At 39.4% G+C, this 25,707-nt stretch overlaps 1 protein-coding gene across 3 annotated transcripts in view; it reads left to right on the forward strand.

Annotated features, from left to right (window-relative positions):
• The window catches only part of epha4b (eph receptor A4b), a 78,985-nt gene extending 53,910 nt beyond the window's left edge, over positions 1-25,075 (forward strand). Inside the window, exons 11-22 of one of the 3 annotated variants that reach the window (XM_055151851.1) lie at positions 1,769-1,791; positions 2,248-2,268; positions 4,617-4,626; positions 10,709-10,776; positions 11,642-11,767; positions 11,833-12,018; positions 19,243-19,304; positions 21,875-22,084; positions 23,891-24,040; positions 24,136-24,329; positions 24,640-24,780; positions 24,976-25,075. In XM_055151851.1, the coding sequence (XP_055007826.1) occupies positions 1,769-1,791; positions 2,248-2,268; positions 4,617-4,626; positions 10,709-10,776; positions 11,642-11,767; positions 11,833-12,018; positions 19,243-19,304; positions 21,875-22,084; positions 23,891-24,040; positions 24,136-24,329; positions 24,640-24,780; positions 24,976-25,075 (1,291 nt within the window). The remainder of the gene's footprint in view (positions 1-1,768; positions 1,792-2,247; positions 2,269-4,616; positions 4,627-10,708; positions 10,777-11,641; positions 11,768-11,832; positions 12,019-19,242; positions 19,305-21,874; positions 22,085-23,890; positions 24,041-24,135; positions 24,330-24,639; positions 24,781-24,975) is intronic. The other 2 variants (XM_055151849.1, XM_055151850.1) reach the window with 2 other exon arrangements.
• Positions 25,076-25,707: the final 632 nt, after the last annotated feature.

Consider the following 25,707-nt stretch of genomic DNA (forward strand, 5'->3'; position numbering starts at 1 on the left):
TATTATTTCCATTACTATTCTGAGTACACACAACAGGTTTTAATATATATATATATATATATATATATATATATATATATATATATATATATATATATATATATATATATATATATATATATATATATATATATATATATATATATATATATATATATAATTTATTTATTTATTTATTTAAATCCTTGTTTCAGTTACTTTATTCATGCTGTAAACCAGCTCACCAACAATACCTTTTTCTTTACACATAAGCCGAGGCATAGGTATTGATATTCTACATAATGGCTTATGTACCATCATCAAACCCCAGCGTTTCCTTCCACCCATATACACATACCGGTAAATAGATTTATATATACATGAAGGTGAAGGCACTCGGGAGGAAGTAGTGTTGATTGCTGTTTCGATTAAACAACCTGTGTGCTTCCAGTGGTGTGAAATGGCACAGGGGACTAGAGCAAGAATCATGCAATAACAATGACTGGATGGTATAGATATTGGAGGAGGAGGTGATGATGGAGAGAGCAGTAGAAAAGCTTGAGTGGTGAGTAGAATTTGTGAAGAAAGGCTGTGAAAAATGAAAAGAGGGAGAGAGGAAAATGGCGGGTGGCCGATTGCACCTTTATATGCAACACAAGTGTCATCCGGTGCGGTTTCACAGGAATTTAGCGAAAATGTAAAAAGAAAAAAACATATATCATCCTGTATCTTCCCCGTCTGGTGAAGTCCTTGCCTCCTGCTTTTCATCTATCAAAGCTGCCATCTTATCCGTCAATCACACAAGAATCCATTTTTCCAATGTGTTCTCATTTCACTCCCCTCAGCCCTGCTCTCCAACACGTCTGTCTGCCTTTCATTTCCTGTTCTGTTCCTGAAATTTACTTTTGGATGAGAATTTGCGCTGCAATTCACAGCCCCGACTGGTGTAATGTATCTAATATTGGATGCATTTGCCCTCGATGTGGATCATAATGAGATTCAGGGGAAAATTGACAGTGAGGGCTTGGGCTTATTGAACTATTTCCCACCAGAGATTTTAAAGACTTTTCTGTCCAAATGTCAGCAGTTCTAATCATTGTCCGAGAGCTCTTGTAGTTTGATTTTCCATTGACTTCATGTTCCCTGGTCATATGGGACCTGTTGGTTGTCAGAAAGGGCCAAATGGAGCACTTAAAGTAAAAGGCATTGAATCACATTAAAGTTTAGAGCTTACTTACAACTTTTTGGTGAATAATAATTGTACCCTGGCTTTTGGTGATCATTCAACTGATCCAAGTATCCTTAAGTACAAGTTTGACAGAGCCACAGCATGTTTTAAAAGTTGTAGAACACAAATTTTAGGTTTGTTTCACAATGCAGTGAGATGTTATTGAGATACATGAAAAAAGTAAAAAGTCCTGCCTATAATAATTTGGGTCAATTCAGTAGGATCCCTGGGGACCAACAAAAATAGTTTGAAGGCCGGATTGGCAATATCTTGTTTTAGAAAGGGTGGTCAAAAGTACTGATACCCAGACTTAAAGTAAAAGTATTAAGTATCATTATCAATATTGTAACTGAAAAAGCTTGATCCCTAATTATGGTATAGAAATCAGAATTAAGCCTTTTCCTTTGCAGTGAAATCAAGATTGAAATTGTAACAACTGTGACAGCCCTTCTTACAAGTACACTCTACTTACGAGTGCAGTTGTTTTGGCCCTACTTGAACAACATGCATTTACTTTTAAAGAAAATTACTGCTTATTTTCTAGCTAATAACAAACTAAAGACCTGAATGCAGCGTGCCATTATGTGATTCAACAGTTTCCCTTCCAACACAAAATGGTTCCAACATTATGCTCTATTGCAGTTTCCTTCCTGGTTTTACATCCACATTGCATTTGTGCTGGCAGCGTCCCAAACAGCACCACCTCATAAACGGCCTGATTTGCTGTGCCACTCTGGTCTGGTTTAATACACCACTGTTATGCTATTGTTACCGCAGGAGGGAAAACACTGGAAAACATCAAAAACCTCTTCAGACGCCACACGCCACTGACAAATCACTCTAGTTACTGCCACACGGTCGCCATTATTGCCCTGTGAGAGAATGCCATAGCTGATAATGTGTGTGTTGGAAGTTTGTCCCTCCCGAGGCACAGACTTGGCAGGTGCGAGCTAGCTAAGGACTGGCATTGCGACGGATCCGGCAGATGGCCTTTCACTCAAAAAGCGTTCTCCTCTAGCTTCTTGTTAAACATGTTGCAGTTTCTCCCTCCCTGCATCTGAGTATTCACTGCTTTTGTCTGCAGTCTAACGATACACTCTTTTTAATAGCTGGAGGCTTGGGTGGATGCCAGACTGCTGTGTCTTTCTTGGATTTTGCTTTCTGGATGAAACTGTATATTGCACTTAAGTTAACAGTTTTTCTTATGGAACTGCAATCCATAACACAAAAACAATAGTATGTACTTATGCTTTCAAGTAAGTAGGATGGTCAAAAACATCAATACCCAGATAAAGTAGATACAGACAAAAATTGATAATGCTTTTGATCTAAACCCAAACAAGACCGCAGGAAAGTAAGTGACATGAAGTTACTATTATGTTGTGTTAAATTACATTCTAATGTCAAAAACATTTGTGTTATCATGGTATTGAGTATCTAGCCTGATATCCTTAGCATTGAAATCCAGTTTGAAAGTTCATCCACCCATGCGTGACAACACAGTAGATACAAAGTTTCTGTTCTTTCTGGGCCGGATTTTTTGTGGTTAGTGCTCTTGACTTATCCAAAGTGTTTGAGTGAGTGTGAGTGTAATTGAGTGCAGTTGTATAAAAACTTAATTCTGTGTACAAAGTTATTACTGTACATCTTTTGTGCGTAGGATCCTTGCCTTTTTCTGCATCAAGAGACATGGTGTGAAGTCGGCATGAAGTTACTCTGTTCATACTATTCCCTCTCATCTGCTGCATCTCTTAATCTTGCCTTTGTCGACTACATCTGCTGTCTGACTCTGAGACTTCCAACAGTGGGTCAAGGGCCACAATCTGTTAAGAAAAATGTCTGGAAATTTAAACAAGAAAGGAACCATGGCTAATATTGACTTTTTAATGTAGGCATAAAGGAAAAGGTCTTCATTGCAAAAGCTTATGTCTGTACAGTGTTTAAGTAGAGCCCTTTAAGAAACGTATAACAAAGCACAAAGTAAAACATCAAGGGAAATGAGATGTCTTTGAGCGGGGGGAGACAGTAGAGCTAATAGAAGGAGCTAACTGTTTTACCTTAACACCTCCTGATAACATGCATGCTAGTAGAGGTAGCATCTGTTGCAGCCTGGGGTTATTCTTAAAACTTAATGACTGCAAAGAGAGAGGAGCATTGTAATGGGGAGAGTTGATGAAAGGTGTGGTGAAAAGAACAGGCAAGTTAAAAAGGTAATGAGAGACTGGAATGAAATCAAAGAACTGCCACTAAACAACTGCTTCTTTGTGTTTGGAAAAGAAACTGGGAAATGGTAGAACCAAATGAAGGGCCCTGTGTGTTGTGAGTAATCGTTCATTTTTAATTTGTGTGCGCTGTTGTTGCTGCTGGGAGACAGAAATATACAATGATGTCTGGAATGTGTATATCTATATTTCTATATCTATATCTATATCTATACACACACACACACATTTTATATATATATATATATATATATATATATATATATATATATATATATATATATATATATATATATATATATATATATATATATATATATATATACACACACACACACACACACACACACACACATATATATATATATATATATATATATATATATATATATATATATATATATATATATATATATATATATATAGATAGATATAGATAGATAGATAGATAGATAGATAGATATAGATATAGATATAGATATAGATAAAATGTGTTTCTCACCTTCCACGGTGGTTAGTCTCTCTCATCCTCATCCAGCTCGGGTCTGGACTGAGATGTCAGTTGTTTTTCCCGGTATCTGTTGTAGCCACTCTTCCAACTTGGGGGTTATAGCACCAAGTGCTCCGATCACCATGGGCACCACTGATGCCTTCACTTTCCAGGCTCTCTCCAGCTCCTCCTTGAGGCCCTGGTATTTTTCAGGTTTCCTTTTTCCTGATATTACCATCGCTTGGTATTGCAATGTCCACCTTCACAGCTCTGCTCTGTTTCTTATCCACCAACACTATGTCTGGTTGGTTCGCCATCACCATCCTGTCAGTCTGTATCTGGAAGTCCCACAGGATCTTGGCTCAGTCACTCTCCTCAACATTTGGAGGTGTTTCCCCCCTTGACTTTGGGGTCTCCAGCCTGTACTCTGCACAGATGTTTCTGTACACTATGCCCGCCTCTTTGTTATGTCGCTCCATGTATGCTTTCCCTGCCAGCATCTTACACCCTGCAGTTATGTGCTGGACTGTCTCAGGAGCCTCTTTGCACAGCCTACACCGTGGGTCTTGTCTGGTGCAGTAGATCTGGGCCTCTATTGCTCGAGTGCCCAGGGCCTGCTCCTGAGCAGCCAGGATGAGTGCCTCTGTGCTGTCCTTCAGACCAGCCCTCTAGGATTTCTTGATATCAGCCACTTCAGTTATGTTCCGGTGGTACGCCCCATGTAGGGGCTTGTCCTGCCATGATGGTCCCTCCAGCACCTCTTCCTCTAGACCCCACTGTCTGAGACAACAAAACAGCTCCAGGTGTGTTGTGATGAGGAAACAACATTATAACATAGATTGGAAAATAGCGCAAATGGTAAAAATATTTAATAAAATTAGGCTTATTGAATCCCTTAAACCAGGGGTGTCAAACTCAAATTCACAGAGGGCCAAAATTAAAAACTGGGCTTAAGTCGTGGGCAAAACTATATATTTATTGAAAAATTTCAACAACATCTGCATTTTTTCTCTTCTTTCGCGATATGTAATGTTAAACCTTTTCTTATTAAAATAAATGTTTAATAATAGTTTTGCGAAAACATTGAATCCAGAGCAAGCATAATATAAAATAATAATAACATTTTAAATAAATAATGTCTCTATAGCCTATCTGTAGCCAGTGGGCCAGCTCTAATACATATTTGATATGATCTTGCAGGCCAAATATAATTGTACTGCAGGCAAAAATTTGACCCCTGAGCCTGAGGTTGACATGTCTGCCTTAAACAAAGAGAACATACAGATAATAGCAACTTTAATACATGCTTAAACTTTTCCAAAACAACCACAACAGCATTCAGGCAGTGAAATTGAAATAATATGTATAACCAAAAAGTGATGGTGCCAATCTGAATTAAAATTACCCCAAATCCAGTCAGATTTGTGGTGAAAATTGAAGAAAATGATGGAATCTATTTTGAATTATGCAAAAATAAGAAGCCGAAAACACAAACAATAGCTAGCGTCTTGCCAAATTACTTGCCAAATGGAAGCTGCGCAGAATTTGCTCGAGATAGGACTCATCTCATATACCCCTGTGGGTGGTTTTGGGTAGTTTGCTTGATAATAACAGTAATAATGCTTTTGCAGCCAAAACACTGCGAGACAAAGCCGCTGCGCACATGACAATAACGTGTGTAATGGTATTAGCCACTTTTGTATGTGTTGCTTATGGGCCACTACTTTCAATTAAGGTTGCTAAGCTGTGGGGTGCATCTGAATTGAGCTTTGTCTGCAAAATGCCTGGAAAAGTAGCTTACATCAAGCAGTGAAATAATGGCAGCATGTCATTTCAGGTGCAAGAATAACTCTCTGTGCTTTATGCAAATGAGCAGATGTCTCAGTGGTATGCGTCAGATTTCCTGTAAACATTGCATGGACACTTTTTTGGCTTTGGAAACTTTATGGTGCGTTTTACCACACATGTTAGCACCGTGGCCTAATCGAGTCCAGTCATTACGCTGATTGGTTTCACACCTACCTATTAGCAAATATATGGCCACACTTGAGTTAATTACACCAGACACACTCCCTTGCTTCCTTGCCTTGTCTCCTTGCGTCCTCGAGTCGCGTGACCTTTTCGCCAGATCGTTAAAAATCCTTCTACATTACACCAATTACACACGGGTCTATCCTATTCTATCTTTTATGGCTTTTTTTTGCTTTCCATGTTCCTTTCTGCCTTTATTAGCAGCGCCTGTAATGAGACGCACTAAATTAAATGTTTCCCAACAGCAAGCTAATGAAACAGACAGATTTATTAGTCATAACTCTACAGCTAATCATTTCTCCTCTCTAATAATTAGCCCGGGCCTGGATAAATCTTGGTCACATAGTATAGCCAAGTATAAACCAAAAACCAAGATGGCGTCAAGTTCACTTACATCAGTCGCACTGCTCACACCACACCCCATTCTTAATTAATTAGCACTAATCAGCATTTAGAAAAACCACAGAGTTTATTAGTGTCCCGTCAATTTTTATTTTGTTGCCTGTACACGGTTTAATAACACAGAATGATTTCAATTCATTGATTTCTGTTGCAGCAATTATATTTTATTAAAAGGCTTAATATTAAATAAAATAGCCATTAATATGAGTAATGAGCAGCAGAGATGGGCACAGCGGGGCGCGAGGTGTCGTTTTATTGTGTTGTGGAGCAAGGGTGACTAATGATGTAGTGATTTTTTCATTTTCATTAGCCAGAGGAAAGTGCAGGAGAAAGAAAGAAAGAAAGGAGGAGAGAAGGAGGTGAGAAAAAAGACAACATTCTGTCTGCGTGAGTGATCTTACTGCACTGTACTGGTCACTTTTCTACTGTTCTCAAAAGCCCACTTTGTTTTAAGATCATTGTAGCTTCAGTTTGTTGTGATTTTAATAATACGTCGATAATGTTTTGGCTTCGTGATGAATATGGTTATCATTGGTTGTCCTTCCACAGTGTCGTCAATATCCACTCAAATTTTAATATCAATAACTAGGTCACTTAAAGGATATTTGTGCCATATTAAAACTACCATACCACATGATGATTCCTTCTTTGCCTTTCATGTCCACATTGTAGATATATAAACTCTTTCCTTTAGTTGTTGTTTTTATCTATATTATTTGCCAAAAATGCAGTTGCACTTTTTCAAGTTTATTTCCAAAGCCCCGAGTCTATCTTTTTATTACTATGTAAATCTTTTGTTGTGTCCGCCAAAGTCCTCCTGCTCTCTCCCATGTTATTTGTTCCTTAGGGCACTGTTGCAACTTCCACTGTCTAATAAGAAGGACTTTACACAATGCATAACACTCTTTGCAAAGTAAAAAATTAGATTTGAGATATGATATATTATTCAATCTTTTGTTGTCATATACAACCAGATTGAACCTATCCAATAGCATTTCCTTCTATCATTTTCTTTCAGAAGACACAACAGAGCAACCATGGCACTGTGAGGGGACAGAAATAGCAGAGGAATAATGGTATATGTGGGCTATTGGACAAAATGATTGAAGCTAAAGCAAGGATTAACGCTGACTATAACATCCCACGAGAGATAAAGGCCAGTGGGAAACAGAATGGGAAAAAAGCGGGAAGTGCAAGGGGGGAGGGGCTGGGGTAATATATGGATAGAGCCCTATGAAGGTGGAATGACAAATGGGTCTCGAGTGACAGAGTCTTATATTAAAAAGTAAATTGATATGCAAATGTGCAGTGTGTGGCTTTGGAGGACTGGGATCGCCTGTTGTCCGCACTCAAGTGGAACAGAATAAAAAGGGAAAAGTGAGACTGATATGGCCGGGTTGGATTTGCATGTACGTTTTTGCCAGTGTGCGAAAAAAGTAAAGGAAAGAGCAATGCGATGGTAGCTCAACGCAACAGTGGTTTTTCAACAGCAAGATACAGTCCAACTTCATAGTGCAGCAAGGCAGTACAAAGTATCAATAACAGATGTAAATAATGCTTGTATGTATTGCGCAGTCATGTGGCGTGCAAATTATTGTGTGAAAATAGGCATTTAATCACTAAAATAGTAAACTAGTAATAGAAAAAGATTGCAAAAGTAACAAGTCAAATTTTCTTTTGAGAAACTGCTGTGAATATTTCATAAAAATATTTTAAAAGTTATTTCTTATAAGCAAGTTAAAACGAACTGTACTACTACTCTCACCAGATGTAGAGGTGGGTGGTGACCGGGGCATCCTGCGTAACTGAAAAAGCCATCTGGTTGATAATGACACATTGGCTTCAAAAAACTACGTAAATCCAGTTGTTTTTGTTTTAACTCGCTTAGAATATCTTATTCCTGGCTGTCTCAAAATTTGCATAAATTAATTCAAAGTTCTTTCTTATTAGAAAATAACTAAATCAGCTAAAATGATCAATTTAGCACTAATTATTTTTCTGTATTTTGTTCCGTTAAGGCTTACGGAAAAGGAAAAATACGTGCAAAAAAGAATTACATGAATTACATTTTACATTGACATTTTTTTCCAACTAACATTCATTTTTCCAACATGGATGGCATATGCAATACATGATCTACCTGTAGCCTCCAAACATGGCCCCCACATAGTACTCTCCTGAGTGGTTGTAAATTACAGGTCAGGGCATTTCAAAGATATTAAACCGAAGATAGATATGTGTGAGACAGAGGCACAGCTGTGGAGGGGAAAAAACAAAAGCCAGCACCATGTCAGGGGTCCGCGCCATGTTTAAGACTGCGGCGCTAATGATTCATGACACTTCTAACTGGAGAGGAGAAATGAGTCGCTATGTAATTACTATGGAAATGTGTTCATTCCCTTTCAGACACCCACCCGTAAAGCCAGCACCCATGACGACACCCTAACACATGCAGCCGTAGCGCTATAACAGATTTTGACGATCACGCTTGGTGCAGAGGTGTCACCCAAGTCCGTATTCCCCATATGTCGGTAACACATGTCCCACGTGTGTCAGGGGTCTAATGATCGGCTGTGGGTTCGCAGCTGAGAACCAGGTGGGGTCCTCAAATCCCCCTTTCAGGACACTCTCTGTCCCCTCCTCTTTATGCTCCAATGTGGGTGTCTGCCCATGTATTCCCAAGAGGCCATATTGACGTCTGGTTGTGGTCTGGTCGAGCAGTCAGCTGTGTAAAGGCAACATGGGATTAACCACCAACGGACTGAGTCTCATTCTTAGTCAAACCCATTACACCAGTCATTCACCCATTATTCAAAATATGTTTCTTTTTTAATAGTCAGCTACTTCAGTTTGTAGCATAAGCGGACAATATAAGTAGATGCTAGTGGGAAGGTGAAAAGTTAAAATAAAGGAAAAAGTAAATCATGACAATTTAATATTTTAAACAGTCTTTAATATCATCTTATAATGGCCAAGAACACTGTATTTCTGTGTAGATCTGAAAAAAAAAGAGTGGTTCTATAAATTTTAAATTGTATTAGTTTGTAATACAATACTCAGAATAGGTCAGTGAAAAAACACAAGATAGAAGTTTGGTGGATTCATTATCGCTGAAAGCTTTATTGATAGTACAGTTTATGCACAGGTCTTGTGCTGTATTTTTATCATTGTGAAATAGGGACAATGTTTTGTGCTCCCACTGCACTTCTAGTTTTATAATAAAGCCAAACAGAGACTTGTTATTTAATATTGCTGCCAGTTACATTGGCCAACAGCCAATGTCTGGTACAAGTTACAACCACATAGGTGCATATAAAATGGAAAATAAAATGTTAATTAAATTAGGTTCACCTTTATATTTGCCAGTGGAGTGAAGAATATTAATGATGGACATATATTATACACTAAAAACAAATTGAAGATGGCTGCTTCTGTGGCAGCCTTTTATGGTAGACCACCAACAATCTCAATTAGTCTGTTGAATTTGAGTTCATTCCATATTTGCTTGCATACTTTATAGAGCAATATAACAATTAGCATACATGCAATATAATTTAATTTCAAAAACTAATTTCATGCAGTTCATCGTCTCGTGGTTGTATATTTCACTGCAACTTTATAAATGCTATACTCATCTAACATAAAAAAATGATTTACAAATACTTGATTTGCACTGCAGTATAACATGTTTAGTTTTAGCTAGCAATAAAAACCTCATCATATAGTTTTATGGTTTTAGTCTCAAACACAGAATGAGCTGAATCAAAGCTGTTATAAATCTCTTGGACAGGGTTATGGTTGATTGGAGCTATTATCCTCTTTTTCACAACAAAAGAGAGAAAATGGGCTGACTTGAACATATGGCATTCAACATTTTCTTTATCCCACTGGGTTTGTAAAAATAAAAACTTCCTTACGGCCATAGGGCAGCGTATAAAGACAATCAATATTATCAATACTTTGGTTTTGATCAGTGACCTATAGTGTTTGTATGCAGATGAGCTGAGTGACCAGGCCATGGTGCTGGAGGCAGTGGTTATAAGGGCCAGAGGGGTCCACAGATGTGCTTTATCGAATGAATTGGAGCCCCTCGGACAAGTAGTATCTGTGGACACATGAAATCTCACTCCACCCGCGGCGCCAAACAGCTCAGAGTGAAGTGTGGAAGTGACAGGTTGAAGAATAGGAGAAGAATTGGTTGATTTGCTCCAGGCTTGTCTTAGTAAGAGACAATGGGGAAAAATCGAGATGAAAAGATATTTTACAGACTCCAGCGAATGCATTTACAGAGGAATTCTGTAGATTGACAACAATAATTCACTCAAGTTTTTTTTTTTTTTCCCCATTTTTCCTCAGGCATTGTGGCTACATCAAGGCCAAACAGGATCCTGATGAAGAGAAGATGCAATTTCAGCATGGGCGAGGTAAAAGAAAATAGAGAGAAACAAACTATTAGTAACACAATAGTGATTACACACTGACTCATTTTTAAATATTTAATGCAACGTACCAAAGCACATTACAGAAATAGTGAATTATGTTTGATGACAGTTGCAGTAAAGCATATATGTATATATGTATGTATGTATGTGTGTGTGTGTGTGTGTGTGTGTGTGTGTGTATATATATATATATGTATATATATATATATAAGAGATATAAGCAGCAAACGCAATTTAAGTGAAACCATTTATTGTCAGTAACGAGGCTGAAAATAACCAAACATGCAGGCCTCAGATGTTGTTATAGTAAAATTTCTAAATCTTTTTAAGTGTACTCAATCTTGTTAAGCATTTTGTTGTTTTTTTTTTACATCTCCATAGTAAATATAGTTGTGCTTAAATATATTTTGAGCATTTCTTCCTCCTCTGCAAAATCAGAGTTGGAAGGACACTACATTCAAACACAGGTGAACGCCTCATTCAAATTCACTGCAATGTTTGTTTATTTAGAACATACTCTGTTGGTACACCAAGCTCTATATGTATAACAAGCGTGAAACATCATGTAGCTGACTTTTAGTGGAGTTGCTCTTCACAGTTTTGAAAATCCACATTGGCTGACAGAGCGTTGCACCTTATGCGTTCCTGTTAAAACGTTGAATCATTTTTATGCACACAAAGAAGTTAATGTGTTGGAATTATGTAACCATTTTAGAATGTCACTCAAAACACATCGCCCACATCCACACTATACAAATATACCAGCTGGATGTAGCATGTTCTACAATGGCATGAATTATATTTGAATACATCTTTCAGTTTCTTGTATTATTTTATCTTTCCACAGTCAAACTTCCTGGCAGCAGAACGTACATCCACCCTCACACCTATGAAGACCCCAACCAGGCAATACGGGACTTTGCCAAAGAGATTGATGCTTCCAATATCCGAATAGAAAGAGTGATAGGAGCAGGTGAGTGCAGTGTTAAAAACTACAGGAGCTATTTTTCCTCTTGCTTAAAATGCTTTGTGTAACAGGAGAGTTTGGAGAAGTGTGTAGCGGTCGCCTGCGGGTGCAAGGAAAAAGGGAGATCTACGTAGCCATTAAGAGCCTCAAAGCAGGATACTCAGACAAACAGAGGCGGGACTTCCTGTCAGAGGCATCAATCATGGGACAGTTTGACCACCCCAACATCATCAGGCTGGAGGGAGTCGTCACCAAATGTGAGTTTCGATAAAGGCACCACCTCAATAGTGCAAATAATGACAGAGACCACATGAGTACATTGCACACTGACACAGAAGGTGATTGAACAGCTCGCAGAAATGACCACTTTCTTACCTCACATGATTATGTCAGTGTCTGTTGTGGTGGGCGTGCTGTTGGTAAGGTCTGGATGGAGCAGATATGTGATGTGTTATCAGCTGCTCTGGGACAAATACCTCCCCACGCCATGATTTCAGCTCTCCACATATCTCATACCGCTCCCTCTCCCTTTTATTGGCACAGATTCTCTCCAGATTTTTGTTGACCATGTCCACTTGTCGACACAACATTAAACTATAAAAATATGAACTATAAAACACCCCCAGTAAGGCAGTAGAGTGTATCCTGTAAAGTGCTGTCACATGAGCAAAAACATAGTCCTTGTAAAACAGTATGGTAAGATCGTATTAAAGGGTTAGCATCTACTTCAAACCACTTACAAAACTACAGAAGATAAGACCTTTTGAACTATTGTTGCATTCCTAAAAGTGAATGCCACAAATCAGCATTAAAAAGTGCTCGTCTTTTCCTCAAAAAGATTTCCTGTCCACCCACACAATGGCACAAGGGGCTGTAACAAAAGAGCAAATGCATATGCATAGCCTCCACTAATGAATATTAATAATTCATAGAGTTAATTGGATGTGTTTTAGCCTCATGAATATTCAGAGGCCAAACTGCGTACCACATTCATTCCCCTGTCCCTCTCTCTCTCTGCTTGTGTAAATAATGTTTGATGTAAACTGTGACCTTTGATTTCCAGCAGTTTGTCGAGAAAACTGCCGTGGCCAAATGTAATGTGTTTTTCCTGACAGCCAGACACGCAATTACAGGACACTGACAATTCTGATGAGAATAACCAAAATAATTCAGCTGTAACTGCCAGAATCCTTCAACATTTCACGACTGGGGACAATTGTCGAATCAGCAAAACACGATGTAACTGCCATACAAAGTATTCTGTTTTCTGTTCTGTATGAATATAAAGCATGTTTCCATTTGGAGCTGCATCTAGCATTTTTATGTATTTTTTGTGGGGTTCCTTTGTCTCTCTTCTCACCTGTCTTTACGGCGCATTGAGGAGCTGATAGAGCCCCTCAGAAACAAATCTCACTAGCAGAGCAGTAATTTCACAGGTCACAGCTCTGGCTAGATTTGGGGTGAGAGTTGAGATGGGTCAATAATTCCTTCAGGACTTTTTTTTCCTGCTACACCAGCTGGTCCCTTCACGCCGGGCCGAGGTCTAATCAAGCGGGCTGACCCTGACTGGTCCGGGCTCAGGTGGGACGGGGTGGGCTACATGGGCGTTGTGGTATTAAAGTGTGCGAGCATATTGCCCGTTGTTTGTGTTGTTTGGCAAAGGGTACTATACGATCTAAATTGTCGGTGGCAGGTCTTGATTAGATATCTGAAGCTATCAGCTGCCTGCAATGTGAAATGTGATGCGACAACTATTTTTCAAGTAAGCAAGTAATATTAAGCATGGAACTGAAGAAAATACACATAGGAGCTAGAATAGTACAATCTTCTTGTGGTGGTAACAAATTGTCTGGGTCAGATTAATTTGCGTAGTTAGGTCATGGGTATTTTATAACTGGTTATAATGAAAACTTCAGTCTTAATAGTTGTAATTTAATATTTTGCAAGCCAAATCAAAAAACTTAATAAAGTCATCTCGCAACTGGAAATGGAAAAAACAAAAGTTGATCACAGGGAGGTTAAAATTCTGCCAGCAACAAAGAAAATACAATGGAATTCAGCACTGAATCATTTAAAAAGATAAAGCTTGTTGGCTAAATCTGACCAAATCTAGTTGCATTACAATTGAATTTATTACAGCTTATAGCTTTATTGTTTAGTATACAGAAAATGTAATTAGTGAATTTGATGTATGTTAAACTCTGTTAATGGGCTAAAATGTCTGATGTTTAAAGGCAAAGTGTTGACCCTGGCAGTTACAGCTAGAGCATTTTGTACAGTATAATTGTTCAGAATATGTGTAGAAAAGTGACGGTAACAGTGGTGCGAGTAGGGCGAGGGCTGTTGTAGGATTATTTATGCCGACATTTGTGTGAAAGTGCATTGTGCACGCTGCACTTTAAGAGGCCCCTGCCGCGTGCCATTCCAATAAATTTCTCTGCTGTCTGTCACCTGATTGTCGCTATTGTCATGCTAATTACAACCCCACATGCAGAAAAGCAGAAAAAATAGATCTTTTTGAGATTCTGTCGCTCTGCCACCCCCACCCTCTCCAATCTCGGCTTCATCTACCCCATCCCGCATTCTCGACATAGGTCCTTTATGTGGTGCACAATCACTGCAACTATCAGCTCATTTAAAAAACCCTCAATTACCCACAGACACACACTTACAAACACCATTCCAAGGTGTTGTTAAATCAGGGGAAAAATGCTAACATGCGTTTTCCATTCAGTCTTCTATGGCGAAGAAACTAGTCATTAGTTCTAACTGCATGTCTTTGTCCTAAGAACAATAGTGAGAGTGATGTAAAAGGATCGATTCTGAACGTGTATACAGATGTGGAGATTACACAGCTGAGACAATGGAGGACAGAAGTATATGTATATGTATAGTACTATATGTATGTATAGAGAGAGAGAGAGAGAGAGAGAGAGAGAGAGAGAAAGAGAAAGAGAGAGAGAGAGATGATTTCTTTGTTCTTTCTGGGTTTCATTTGCCATTTAAGTTAAACACAATGACATATACTTCCTGTAACAAACTTCTCCAGGTTTGGGAAAGGTACAAAGAACCTGTGTCTCTGTAGCTGACTAAAAAACATAATAAAGGATTTTAAATATGAATGTTAAATGGAATAGCAAAATCAGAAGATGTAATTATACATAAACAAAATATTGCAAATGATTATATTGAAAACACTGCCAAAATGTGTGTATAGATCTTCTAAACATACATATAGAGGGTAGATTATACAGCCAAGACAATAGGGCAGTAAAGGTTGTGGGGCAGGGGGGTAAGGAGTGAGGAAAGATGAGATAGGATACAAGAGGGGAGGAAATGAGGAAAGGATTCAGGAACAAATGAGGCTGTGGAGATTCATGGTGAGGATAGACCCGAGGATCCACAGTGAGGAGACAAACGTGAGGAGATGAGCAGAGGAGATGAGGAGAGAGGAAGAGGGAGAGAGAGGGGATGAGGGGAGGAGGGGGGTGGGTGGGGTGTAGAGAAGATAAGGTTATTGAGTTTCTGTCTGTGTGTTCCCAACGCATGCCACTTCCTCAAACCAAAGATCTGCCCTGTGTTAAAAGCATTGTATCATTTAGTCCGGACTCTTAGCATTAATCAATACAGCAGTTATTTAATTTTCTCATTTGTACCTTGGGCCACCTCATTCAATAATGTGGTAATGCTGCCCCACAGATAGCCGCTCATAATGTAATCGTCCAGTTGTGTACAGTCCCTACCGCTTCACATCGACACGCCCACAAACAAACAGGCGCTCATAACAAGCTCCCATAATGTCATTTACCAGGTTTAGACTGCACGCTTCACTCATTTTCAAACTGAGAATGACTGACAACGCTTTTACTCCGACCTAATGAAGAGCTGTTTGCGTCTTTTTGTTTTCTTCAGTCTCTTCTCTGATCTATCCTATAACACACTCCACCTGGCACAACATCAATAGCCAATCTGCACACACATCCATTCCTGGGGAGCCAGTGGTTTTAAGCTCGATGTTAGTGTTATTTCTGAAGGCAATGAAAGCAATACATCTGAATGAATATGAATGTGATTAGTAAATTAGTTGCTTTCAGGAAGAAATGGAGGCTTGTTTTGTGCTGGGAATTTAAAGTGGCTTCTCTGCTGCTGAGATGTCTGCATTTCAAATGTATACACAGCGCGATGGAGCATGCTGTGTAGACTATAGCAACCGACAAGTGCATTTGTGCAAGTTATTGTGTGCTTGATATACAAAGTACCGAACAAGTTAATACACAGCATGAGGGGGGCCTATATTGGTAACATCTGTTATCTTTCAGTGTTGTGGGGATAATTCTGCATGGCAGGTGTCCAGATGATGGCTAGCGATAGCATGAATAGTGTGTCAGTTACTACATGGGAGGTTTGTGGGGCTTTCCAATAAGAGACAAGGAGATAAATGGTTTTCATAGAAAGTCTCTCTTGACTCCTGCCGCTCACAACCTGGGCTTCAAGGTTATATCCTAAACACACATGGAGTGCACAGAAACACACAAGAGGGACACTGCAGTAGCAGCCACATGCACACACATGTAATTGGTTTCCAGTGTCTGTTTCTTAAAGATGGCTTCCATTTCAGAGCTGTCTACAGTGTACAATATGAGATTTAGATTGCCCTATCCATGTTCAAGATAAACACACGGTATAGGATTGCACTGGATGACTTTCTATAGAGCGAATGAATGAACACCTTGAAACATTTGTACAAAAAACAAACTTAAGGGAATCCAAAACTACCTTTTATGAGCCTTTAACCATGCTAGACGGATTTTCAATCACAACTAGGGATGGGCATGATTAATCGATTAATCGATAATTGATCATTAAGAATTTCATCGATTACGTTAATTTTAATCGACAAACCGAATGTAGGTTGCTGTGCGTAGCGTGACCAAACAGGGGTCCGTACATGTAGCTCTCTGCACTCAGAAGGAGCGAGCAAACACAAACAGTAGGTCAGCCTGCAGCGTGCCGAAGCACAAATGTGTATTTAACGATGATTTGTACAAGAAATTCCACGCTTTCTGTTGCGTTCGGGACAAGTGTGAGTCCTTGTGCACAGTGTACAAAGCAGCACATATGTTTCGGTGTCCAGTGGGAAAAAGTTTTACCAGGTGAGAGTCGCACAATGTCGATGACGAGTCCCCCACCTCCCACCCCCCATACAGTGTCTTGGTTTTGACAAACGCAAATATGGTCACACTAACCTGTATTCCACTGAATAATGTCTTTTAATCCGACAGAAATTGACCACATGAGCGACACAAGAGCTGTAGTTTTATCTTCGCTGAGTTTATGCAAATTAGCGATGCGGTTTTAAGTTTCGTTTCTGTGAGAGTTGCGCAAAACTGAATTAAACACATTATAATGTCAAACGGATTGATGTGGCTCTAGAGTCATTACGGTTTATATGTCGTAAAGTTGAATTTATTTATGCAGATTAGTAGTGCAGATAGTAATAATAATGATGATCATTTTAATATAAAAACGTTAATGATTAATCGATAATCGATCGTTAATTCTTCCGACGGATCGATTAAAAAAATTTCATCGAATGCCCATCCCTAATCACAACCAGATTACTTAGAGTCGTATTTTAAGTGATTCATGCATGTTTGAGTGATACTGTGTTGTCTTGCATTTGCGAATTGAGCTCTATATAAAAAAAAAAAACTGTATATGCATTTTCCAAAATACAAATTAAATAAATAAAAATCTGCTGCTTGTTACAGTGAAATGCCACTATGGAGAAGCATTAGAGAATTAGTTATACTGTTTCAAACAGCTGGTCAATGGAGTTTTATATCTTAATAAGAAGCCATTTTAGACATATATATTTATGAACAAAATACAGTTGACTATTAACACAACTCAATTAGTTGGTCCTTTCACCTATTAAAAAGAGCCCTCTCTCATAACATGCAGAGCAGGCTCCCTCTCTGACTGCTGGTGCTGCCCAGAGCGGAGCGTGCCTCTGTGCCACACATGTCCACAGAGTCACAGTGCAGAGCCTCGTGTGCAGATAAATGCTGCAGCCATCCTCACCCGCAGCACAAGAAAATCCAATTCTCTTTCACTTTTATCCCTGAGACTAATGTTACTGTCACAGGCGACACCGCACCAGGAGCCCGGGCCCCTGTTTGTGTGTCTGACCCCCACTGTTGTACGTGTGCTGTGGGAGATAGTGAATTCATTTAGGCTGATGTATTGCCGTCTTTACCTGCAATCTCTCAGGCCTCAGAGCGGCTGTTGTGTCTTCACCGTGACGAGATGTGGACCAGTTGAGCTCCCCCAGTATGCCTTTGTTTTCTGGATACAGGTCTCTTGTTGTGGACATCTGAAAAATAAATAAATATTTGAAATGTGAAGATAAGGGGGAATTTTTAAGCATCTGTATTGATGGACCAAAACAAGAGACCCAAATATTACCACGACAATGCATAGAGGGTCCTCCTTTGCTTAGACTCAAAGTGAAGGTTTTCAAGTTTAGTGGCAATACTTCAATACAAGTGTTATTAAGTGTAGGCACTCAAGAGCACTTATCAAATATCAGCTTATATGCTTATGTTTGTGAATACTTCTCAGTCAACATCCTTTTTAGAAAGTGAAAGAAATACACTGTAAGCAATATGAAAATTATATATGACATTTTAAAATACATAGTTTAGCCTTTAACAGATATGAACGCAATACATACACATATTGACACAATACTGGAAAAATTCCATAGTGTAATTGCATCCTAATGAAAAAAATATCCTGGACACCCTTCTATTTTCTAAGTTTGCACTGTATCCTAGCGTGTTGTTTTGTGTTGTTCTTATAATGTCCTGATAAAGCTCTCTTCTCTTGAGCGTCTCTGCAGCCCTGTGACCTATTCATCACAGTTGTCACTATCTATGCCTTTACAAGCTCCCCTCTGACACAGACACACCATCATTTGTTACTACTCTTACCCATTTTGTCTTATCCCTGGTGGGGGGATGGTTCACCAAATGCTTTCCCTTTCTTTCTATGGCTACATGTACTTGTGACCACCTATTCTGTTAATCATTTGTAAGCTCCGGCAGATGCCATGCAGGGATCTCAAGAGTGCACGGTGGTTGTCAGTCAACACAAACACACAGGTGCAAAGAAACCACAACCTCTCTTCACCCCCTCCCTAACCCCCCCTAGTGGCTGATTAGTATTCATGAGATCTCTGGAGGCCTCCACATACACACACACACACACAGGAGTGGCTCGGTCCATTCTAATTATCTCGTGGCGTTTATGGCAGCGCCTGATTAGAACCTGTCAAAGTGACTGATGACGACATGCTAGTTATCCCAAGGGAGACACAGACCGCAGCTGTGCAGACTACCCCGACCCTGTGGATTTATAGTTTGTTGCTTGTAACTCTGGTAATAATATTAATAATTCGTTGTTGTGTTCTTTTGCAGGTAAGCCCGTCATGATCATAACAGAGTTCATGGAGAATGGGTCACTGGACACGTTCCTCAAGGTGAGAAGTGGTGTTCACATCACAGCTAGGAGCAATACAGGGATGACATTGAAGGCAAGGTTAAGGGCTGGCAGGACTGCACACAAAAGCCAGGTGTAAAATGCTGTTCCAACTGTAAAAAGGAGGTAAAATTGAAGGTTTTATTTGGTGTTTTTTTAAGTAATAAAAGAGGGATACTGTCATAAAAAGATCAAGATAAGTTTAGACCAGCACAAGATTCAATAAAATATACTGGAATTGAGGGTAACAAACTACCATGCCCCCCCTCCCCTTTTAAAAAAGTTATTATTTGTTATATTTGACAATGATAAAGGGTGTGAACCCTTGTAGCAGTAGTTAGTCAATAAAAAGCTTTTTTAGGTTTACTTTGTTCTCTGACTGAACAAAACAATGAGTCAAACTACACTATTTCACTGAAAGACAGTGTTTTAAAATGTATCAAGTTTTCAGACTTTTCCCTCAAAGTACCAAAGACAGACATTTGAGATATAGTGGAGGTGAAGGTCTCGTCTGTGACCAGATTTTCAAATCAAAGTATTTCTGTGTTATTGAAATCGACAAAATGACAGCAGTTGGAGGAGACTGTCACTCAATATGCCATTAACAGAATTGATGTGTTGAAGGAATTAGTCCTTCAAGTCTGGCTCTGGAGCAAAGAGCTGTGAGAATAGACCCTATAAGATAAAATCATGACTGACTTCACAAATGATGATTCCTTTAATATTTTACAGTCTTATCGCTTCACCCTCAACTACATTTAACACAACTTTGCCCCAGTGTCTTGTTTCCTGTTTCCTGATTCATATTCAGCGTTGTTTGTCTGCCAGTAAAATCACTGCAATGCTATTAAGTCAGTGATGATAGTCTGAGCGCTAAGCAGGCACCAATCCCATCAGCAACACTGAAGCAAAATAAAATGAATTCTGACAGATGAAAACAGCCAAAGAATGTAATGTCGGGATACACAGCGACACACATGGGGTGTGTGTTAGCGGTGTAAAAATGACTCGTAAAGAGGCAGTGCAGTGGCACAATATAATTATGGAAACAGTTTTATAGTTTTACAGCCAGTCAGTGCTACTGCCCACCATGTGTCTTTAATTAGACTCACTGTTTATTAAGCAGCTGTCCCACAGAAATAACAAAATACTAATATGTGAGGAGCCCTCTGACCCTACACAAAGCAAAGTCCACAAGTACACTAAAGTGTTAATATAATTTAAATATAATAATGTGGAATATATAACAATATGAAAAACATCATGACAAATCTGAATGATAAATATCAGTGTTATAGGTGTATGGTGTAACTTTTCTGGTGGAGAGTCTGCTGTTTGCTTGTTTCCGTGTTGTTATTGCTTTGCCTGAAATGTTCCACATTATGGCATTAAATTTTTTGCCATAATGTGTAATAATAATATTTTTTCCTGGCATTCCTTTCACGACTTTCTCTCTGATAAAATTGTTGTACTAAAAATGCCTTTATAAGATAGGCAAACCTAATCGTGGTTGTATCATTTTGCAAAAAAAAAAAAAACATTTCCATATCCCGTCATGCATCTTACTCATCACCTTGTAGGACTTTGGTGCCCTGCTTTTGCCCCCTGCCCCCCTCTCTCCCCCCTCTCCTTCCTGGCAGTCCGGTGTGGTGGGCAGATTGATAGAGGAAGTCTGTAGGTTTGTTAGACAGTCCAATCAATCAGCATCTCACAAAAACCACGGGCTAATTAACTTACTCCACAGCTGCCCAGTGAGAGTGACGGGGACAGGAGGAGAGGCACCCGTACATGCAGAAAGAGCGCACGAATCCAAGACGTAGATGAATGAAGCTAGTGTAACAGAGATGATGTATAAAGCAGAGAGGGTGACTGATAACATGGATGGCTTTTTAACAGAGACCATTGGCCCAGGGCTGAAATAATTGGCAGGAGAAGATGAGGCGGACAGTCATTGATCAGACATACGCTACTCCCTCTGCCAACTCAAATCGGGGGTCTACGAGAACACTTGGCAACGCAGGCAGGAGCTGAAAGCAAAGTTTAGCCTGCACCGATTTCACACTTGTAGGATTCTTTCAGATCTTTGCTTCAGTTTGATTTGGGAGAATTCATGTTGCTTGTTGTCAAAATAAGTTCAGACTTGGTACAATTCGATAAGATACAAATACTACTATTTCTATTCTATTCTATTCTATTCAATTCTCACCCTTCATGTGAATAATGCATTTTACAAACATCACTTCTGCTCCTATCTTGCAATGGTGGCTAATTATTTTGTCAGAAATTTATTAATTTCATCTCATTTTATCTGCACAGTCCAATGCCAGAGCCTGAATATTTAATCTGCTGTTAACCTTTATCAGTATCTACAGATCTGACCATTCAACCACTTGTGTTTTTTACGTCACTAGTGGGATTAGAACTGCCAACCTTCGAATCAGAATAATCATTCTACAAACTGAGCTACTGTTTACTCATCACTCAATAAATACATTTTTTATATATTAAAAAAACAGGCAAGTTTGAGCTAAGTACACCCAGTTAAGCATTAATTGTTCTTCCTTTGTGCAGAAACACGATGGTCAGTTCACAGTGATCCAGTTGGTGGGCATGCTGCGTGGCATTGCCTCTGGGATGAAGTACCTGTCAGACATGAGCTATGTGCACAGAGACCTGGCAGCGCGCAACATCCTGGTCAACAGTAACCTGGTGTGTAAGGTGTCCGACTTCGGCCTCAGTCGAGTTCTGGAGGACGACCCGGAGGCTGCGTACACCACCAGGGTAAGAACCAGCTCGACATGTTGTTTTTACTTGTACATTCACATTACATGTTATGTTTTACTTTCGTGGGGCAATGGTAAGATTATGTTGTTGTCTATCTATGTACTGTCAATATCCACATAGTAATTGATACTAAAATCAAAATTTGATATTTTTTGAGCAGGTATCAATAGTGAAAAAATGACTTATAGGAAAAAGTTGGACCTTCCTGAAAAGTTTGAATGGTCTTGGCATAAGACCACATGGTACTGTTGAGGAAGAATTATATTATATTTGTAGAATGGTAAGCTCAGGGAATATTACTTATATTACTATAATATAATATACAACTAATACTAATATCAGAAAAAAACATTTTTTCAAGTCACTACGTTTGATGAAAAAAGTTAGCAAAAAAGTAAAAGTACATCTCCTACTTTAGCATTATATATGAGAAAAATGCCTAGTCTTTCAACTGAATACACTTAATCAAATGGCAATAATGTGTACCTTGACACTGAAAAGTAAAGCTCTATCATAATGCACAAAAGTATTTAAATTCAGCCTCCTCCCCCACCAGTCTATTGTATTATGGAAAGTCTTCAGTAATATCAGCATCCACACTCTGAAACTCAAACGTCAGTGAGTTAAACCACAGCGGAGTAACTCATCTAAAATGCCCACGAGGAGTTGGCATTATTCATATTCATAGGAAGTGTTGAGGATGTTATTTTTAATATGGCATTAGCATTGCCCTGGGATGAGTGTATCAAGCGCTGACTGCTCTATTGCAATCACACACACGCACAACACACACCCCACACACACACACACACATACACAGGCTGATGTCAGGAGTCCTAGAAGGAGAGCTGCGGGCGCTGTGGGGGTGTGGTGGAGATGGGGGAGAGACGGAGGATATCAAATAAGATCCAAGGATGAATAGGAAAAGCCAGGGGAAGATTCAAGCCAGCATTGTCATATAGAGAAAAGAATGGGTACTGTTGGACTGGGGGTGATGGAAGTACAGCATTGAGCTACTTGACAACTTTGTCTTTTATTTGACTTTGGCCAGGCAGACTCAGGCAGTGTTAGGTAGTGCAGAGGCAGTAGCAGCATGTTAAAAAGAAAGCCCTATAGGTACAGTGAGTGAATGGTGCGTGCGTGAGTGTCAGACAAAACAAGTTCAGAAGGAGGGGGCATGTATTGTGTTGCCTATTGAGGCCATACGGCAAGCTTTATAGAGTCCTTTTGATCTACGCATCAGCAACAAAGGCAAGGGTTCAACAGCGGGAGAGGTTAATAAGAGTAATGCTAGAAGGGAAGAAAGACGTGACCAAGACAAAGCAGCAGGCAAGGGGAATCCTCTTATATGAGTGCAGTAGACTAATACTGTATAATCACATTGGCTCTCAACGTGGACTCGCCTCTCTACACCAATACATCCCATTATAATTCATATTTTCTTCTTTGTCATATTATTATTCACGCCACTAAACCCACAAACAAGCTCACAATATACCGAAATGAGAGGGACCTACTTAGACCATGATTTTTTGCTCCTTTTCAGTGTTATTAAGTGCTTTCTGAACTCTTTGAATTACGATTCACACTAAAGTCTTGTCAAGACATTTTAAAAGGAAAAAAGTTAGATAAATAATTTTGTTAGCCTCTCCAACAATAAATATTGAACGATATACATTGTGAGATGCATATCTTCATTATAATGTACTATGAGATTTGGATATCATTGACATGACTAGATATAATAATCCTGCTATTTTACAGAGCAGCATGCATGTTTTAACAGTTTGTTCCCATTTACAGGGAGGAAAGATCCCCATAAGATGGACAGCCCCAGAAGCTATAGCCTACAGGAAGTTCACCTCCGCCAGTGACGTGTGGAGTTATGGCATAGTCATGTGGGAGGTGCTTTCATATGGAGAAAGACCTTACTGGGAGATGTCCAACCAGGATGTGAGTCATACATGAAGCACTGATTGATAAACTGTTGTTGATAACGCACTGATTCATTATATTACTTTATTCACAACATTACTTTGTCTTCCAAGGTGATTAAAGCAATAGATGAGGGCTATCGTCTTCCAGCTCCAATGGACTGTCCTGTGGTGTTACATCAGCTCATGTTGGACTGCTGGGAGAAGGGGCGCAGCGAGAGACCCAAGTTTGGACAGATTGTCACAATCCTGGACAAACTCATTAGAAACCCAGCCAGCCTGCGTGACCTGGCCAACAGTTCAGTGTGGTCAGTATGCCAAACATTATATACATGTTTGTTAGATCTGTGAAAAACTACTCAAGATTTAAAATGTAATTATACAGTGTGAAACAAGAAGACCTCTGCCAAGCCACCAGTGTTCCAACATTCATCCAGACATACGGAGTCACACCAAACAGCCCATTTCTGACCTTTCCTGTAAATACATCAAATCCAGAGACACAGGCAGACCAACAAACACATGAAAAGTAACCTAGCAACCAATTCTATGTTCTACAAAAAAGTAGTAGTCCACAGTGACCTTTGGCAGAACCTGACTCAGATGTATTATCTTTAGCAGGGAGGACCCAACGACTCCAGAGTTCAGTGTAACCACAGTGGACGAGTGGTTGGAGGCCATTAAAATGGGCCAGTACAAGGAGAACTTCTCTAGTGCGGGATATGTCAGTTTAGACTCAATCCTCTACATCAGTGTCAGGTAAAGTGGCTTCAGATTAAAGATGCACTATGTAACTGCTTTTGGTGGAGTATCTGCCACTTGAACTATTATGAAAAAAAAAAAAAAAAAATATATATATATATATATATATATATATATATATATATATATATATATATATATATATATATATATATATATATATATATATATATGATTTATTTTCCCTTTCAGTGAGCTGTCTAAGATGGGCGTGACTCTGGCAGGCCACCAGAAGAAGATCCTGTCCAGTGTGCAGGGCCTGCAAACGTCGGGAACACATGTTCAAGTATAACAGTTTCCCTATAAACACACAGTGGGACTGAGCCAAAATGGAGGTTCCTGTGAAGAGTACCCCGCTGAAACAGAGGCGTGATGGATACTCTATACTGGGGCCACCATTGATTTGGAGACGCACCACTATGGAGCCAACATGGACGCTTGACTCCTTCACTTCTCCTCCTGCAGTCTCACCTTTGACTCTGGTCCGAAATGGCACTACCGGCTTTAGCACTCAATACACAATAATGAAGTAACAGAGAGACACTCGCTCAGCAACATGGCGTCTACTGTACATCCTTCAAAATCACACCATATCATCGTTGAAAAAGACAAAAGAATGACAAAATACATCAAAAGACTTCATTTGATCACTGTCTGTGAGGTGTACAGTTGGTTCCTACTGTTATTTTGAGTTCTCACTTTCAAAGTTGAGTAGGCCAGATCATATGTATTCTGTGTAGATATGTGTTTATATGGGCTGTGTGTCCCACAAGCATAGAAATGGACCTAACGTTTGTATTGGTGGTGAAGTTTATAAGCGTAATAAGATTTATAACCCAGTACATGTAAAGGCCCCCCCGATGTTGCTTGGGAAGGAGGCAAGTTTCTGAACGATGAATGTGTGGGGTATAGGGGAAACAGGAC

The sequence above is a fragment of the Boleophthalmus pectinirostris genome, unplaced genomic scaffold (genome assembly GCF_026225935.1).
Source record: "Boleophthalmus pectinirostris isolate CB_2022bp ecotype Guang Dong unplaced genomic scaffold, ASM2622593v1 HiC_scaffold_16, whole genome shotgun sequence".
Lineage (NCBI taxonomy): Eukaryota > Metazoa > Chordata > Actinopteri > Gobiiformes > Gobiidae > Boleophthalmus > Boleophthalmus pectinirostris.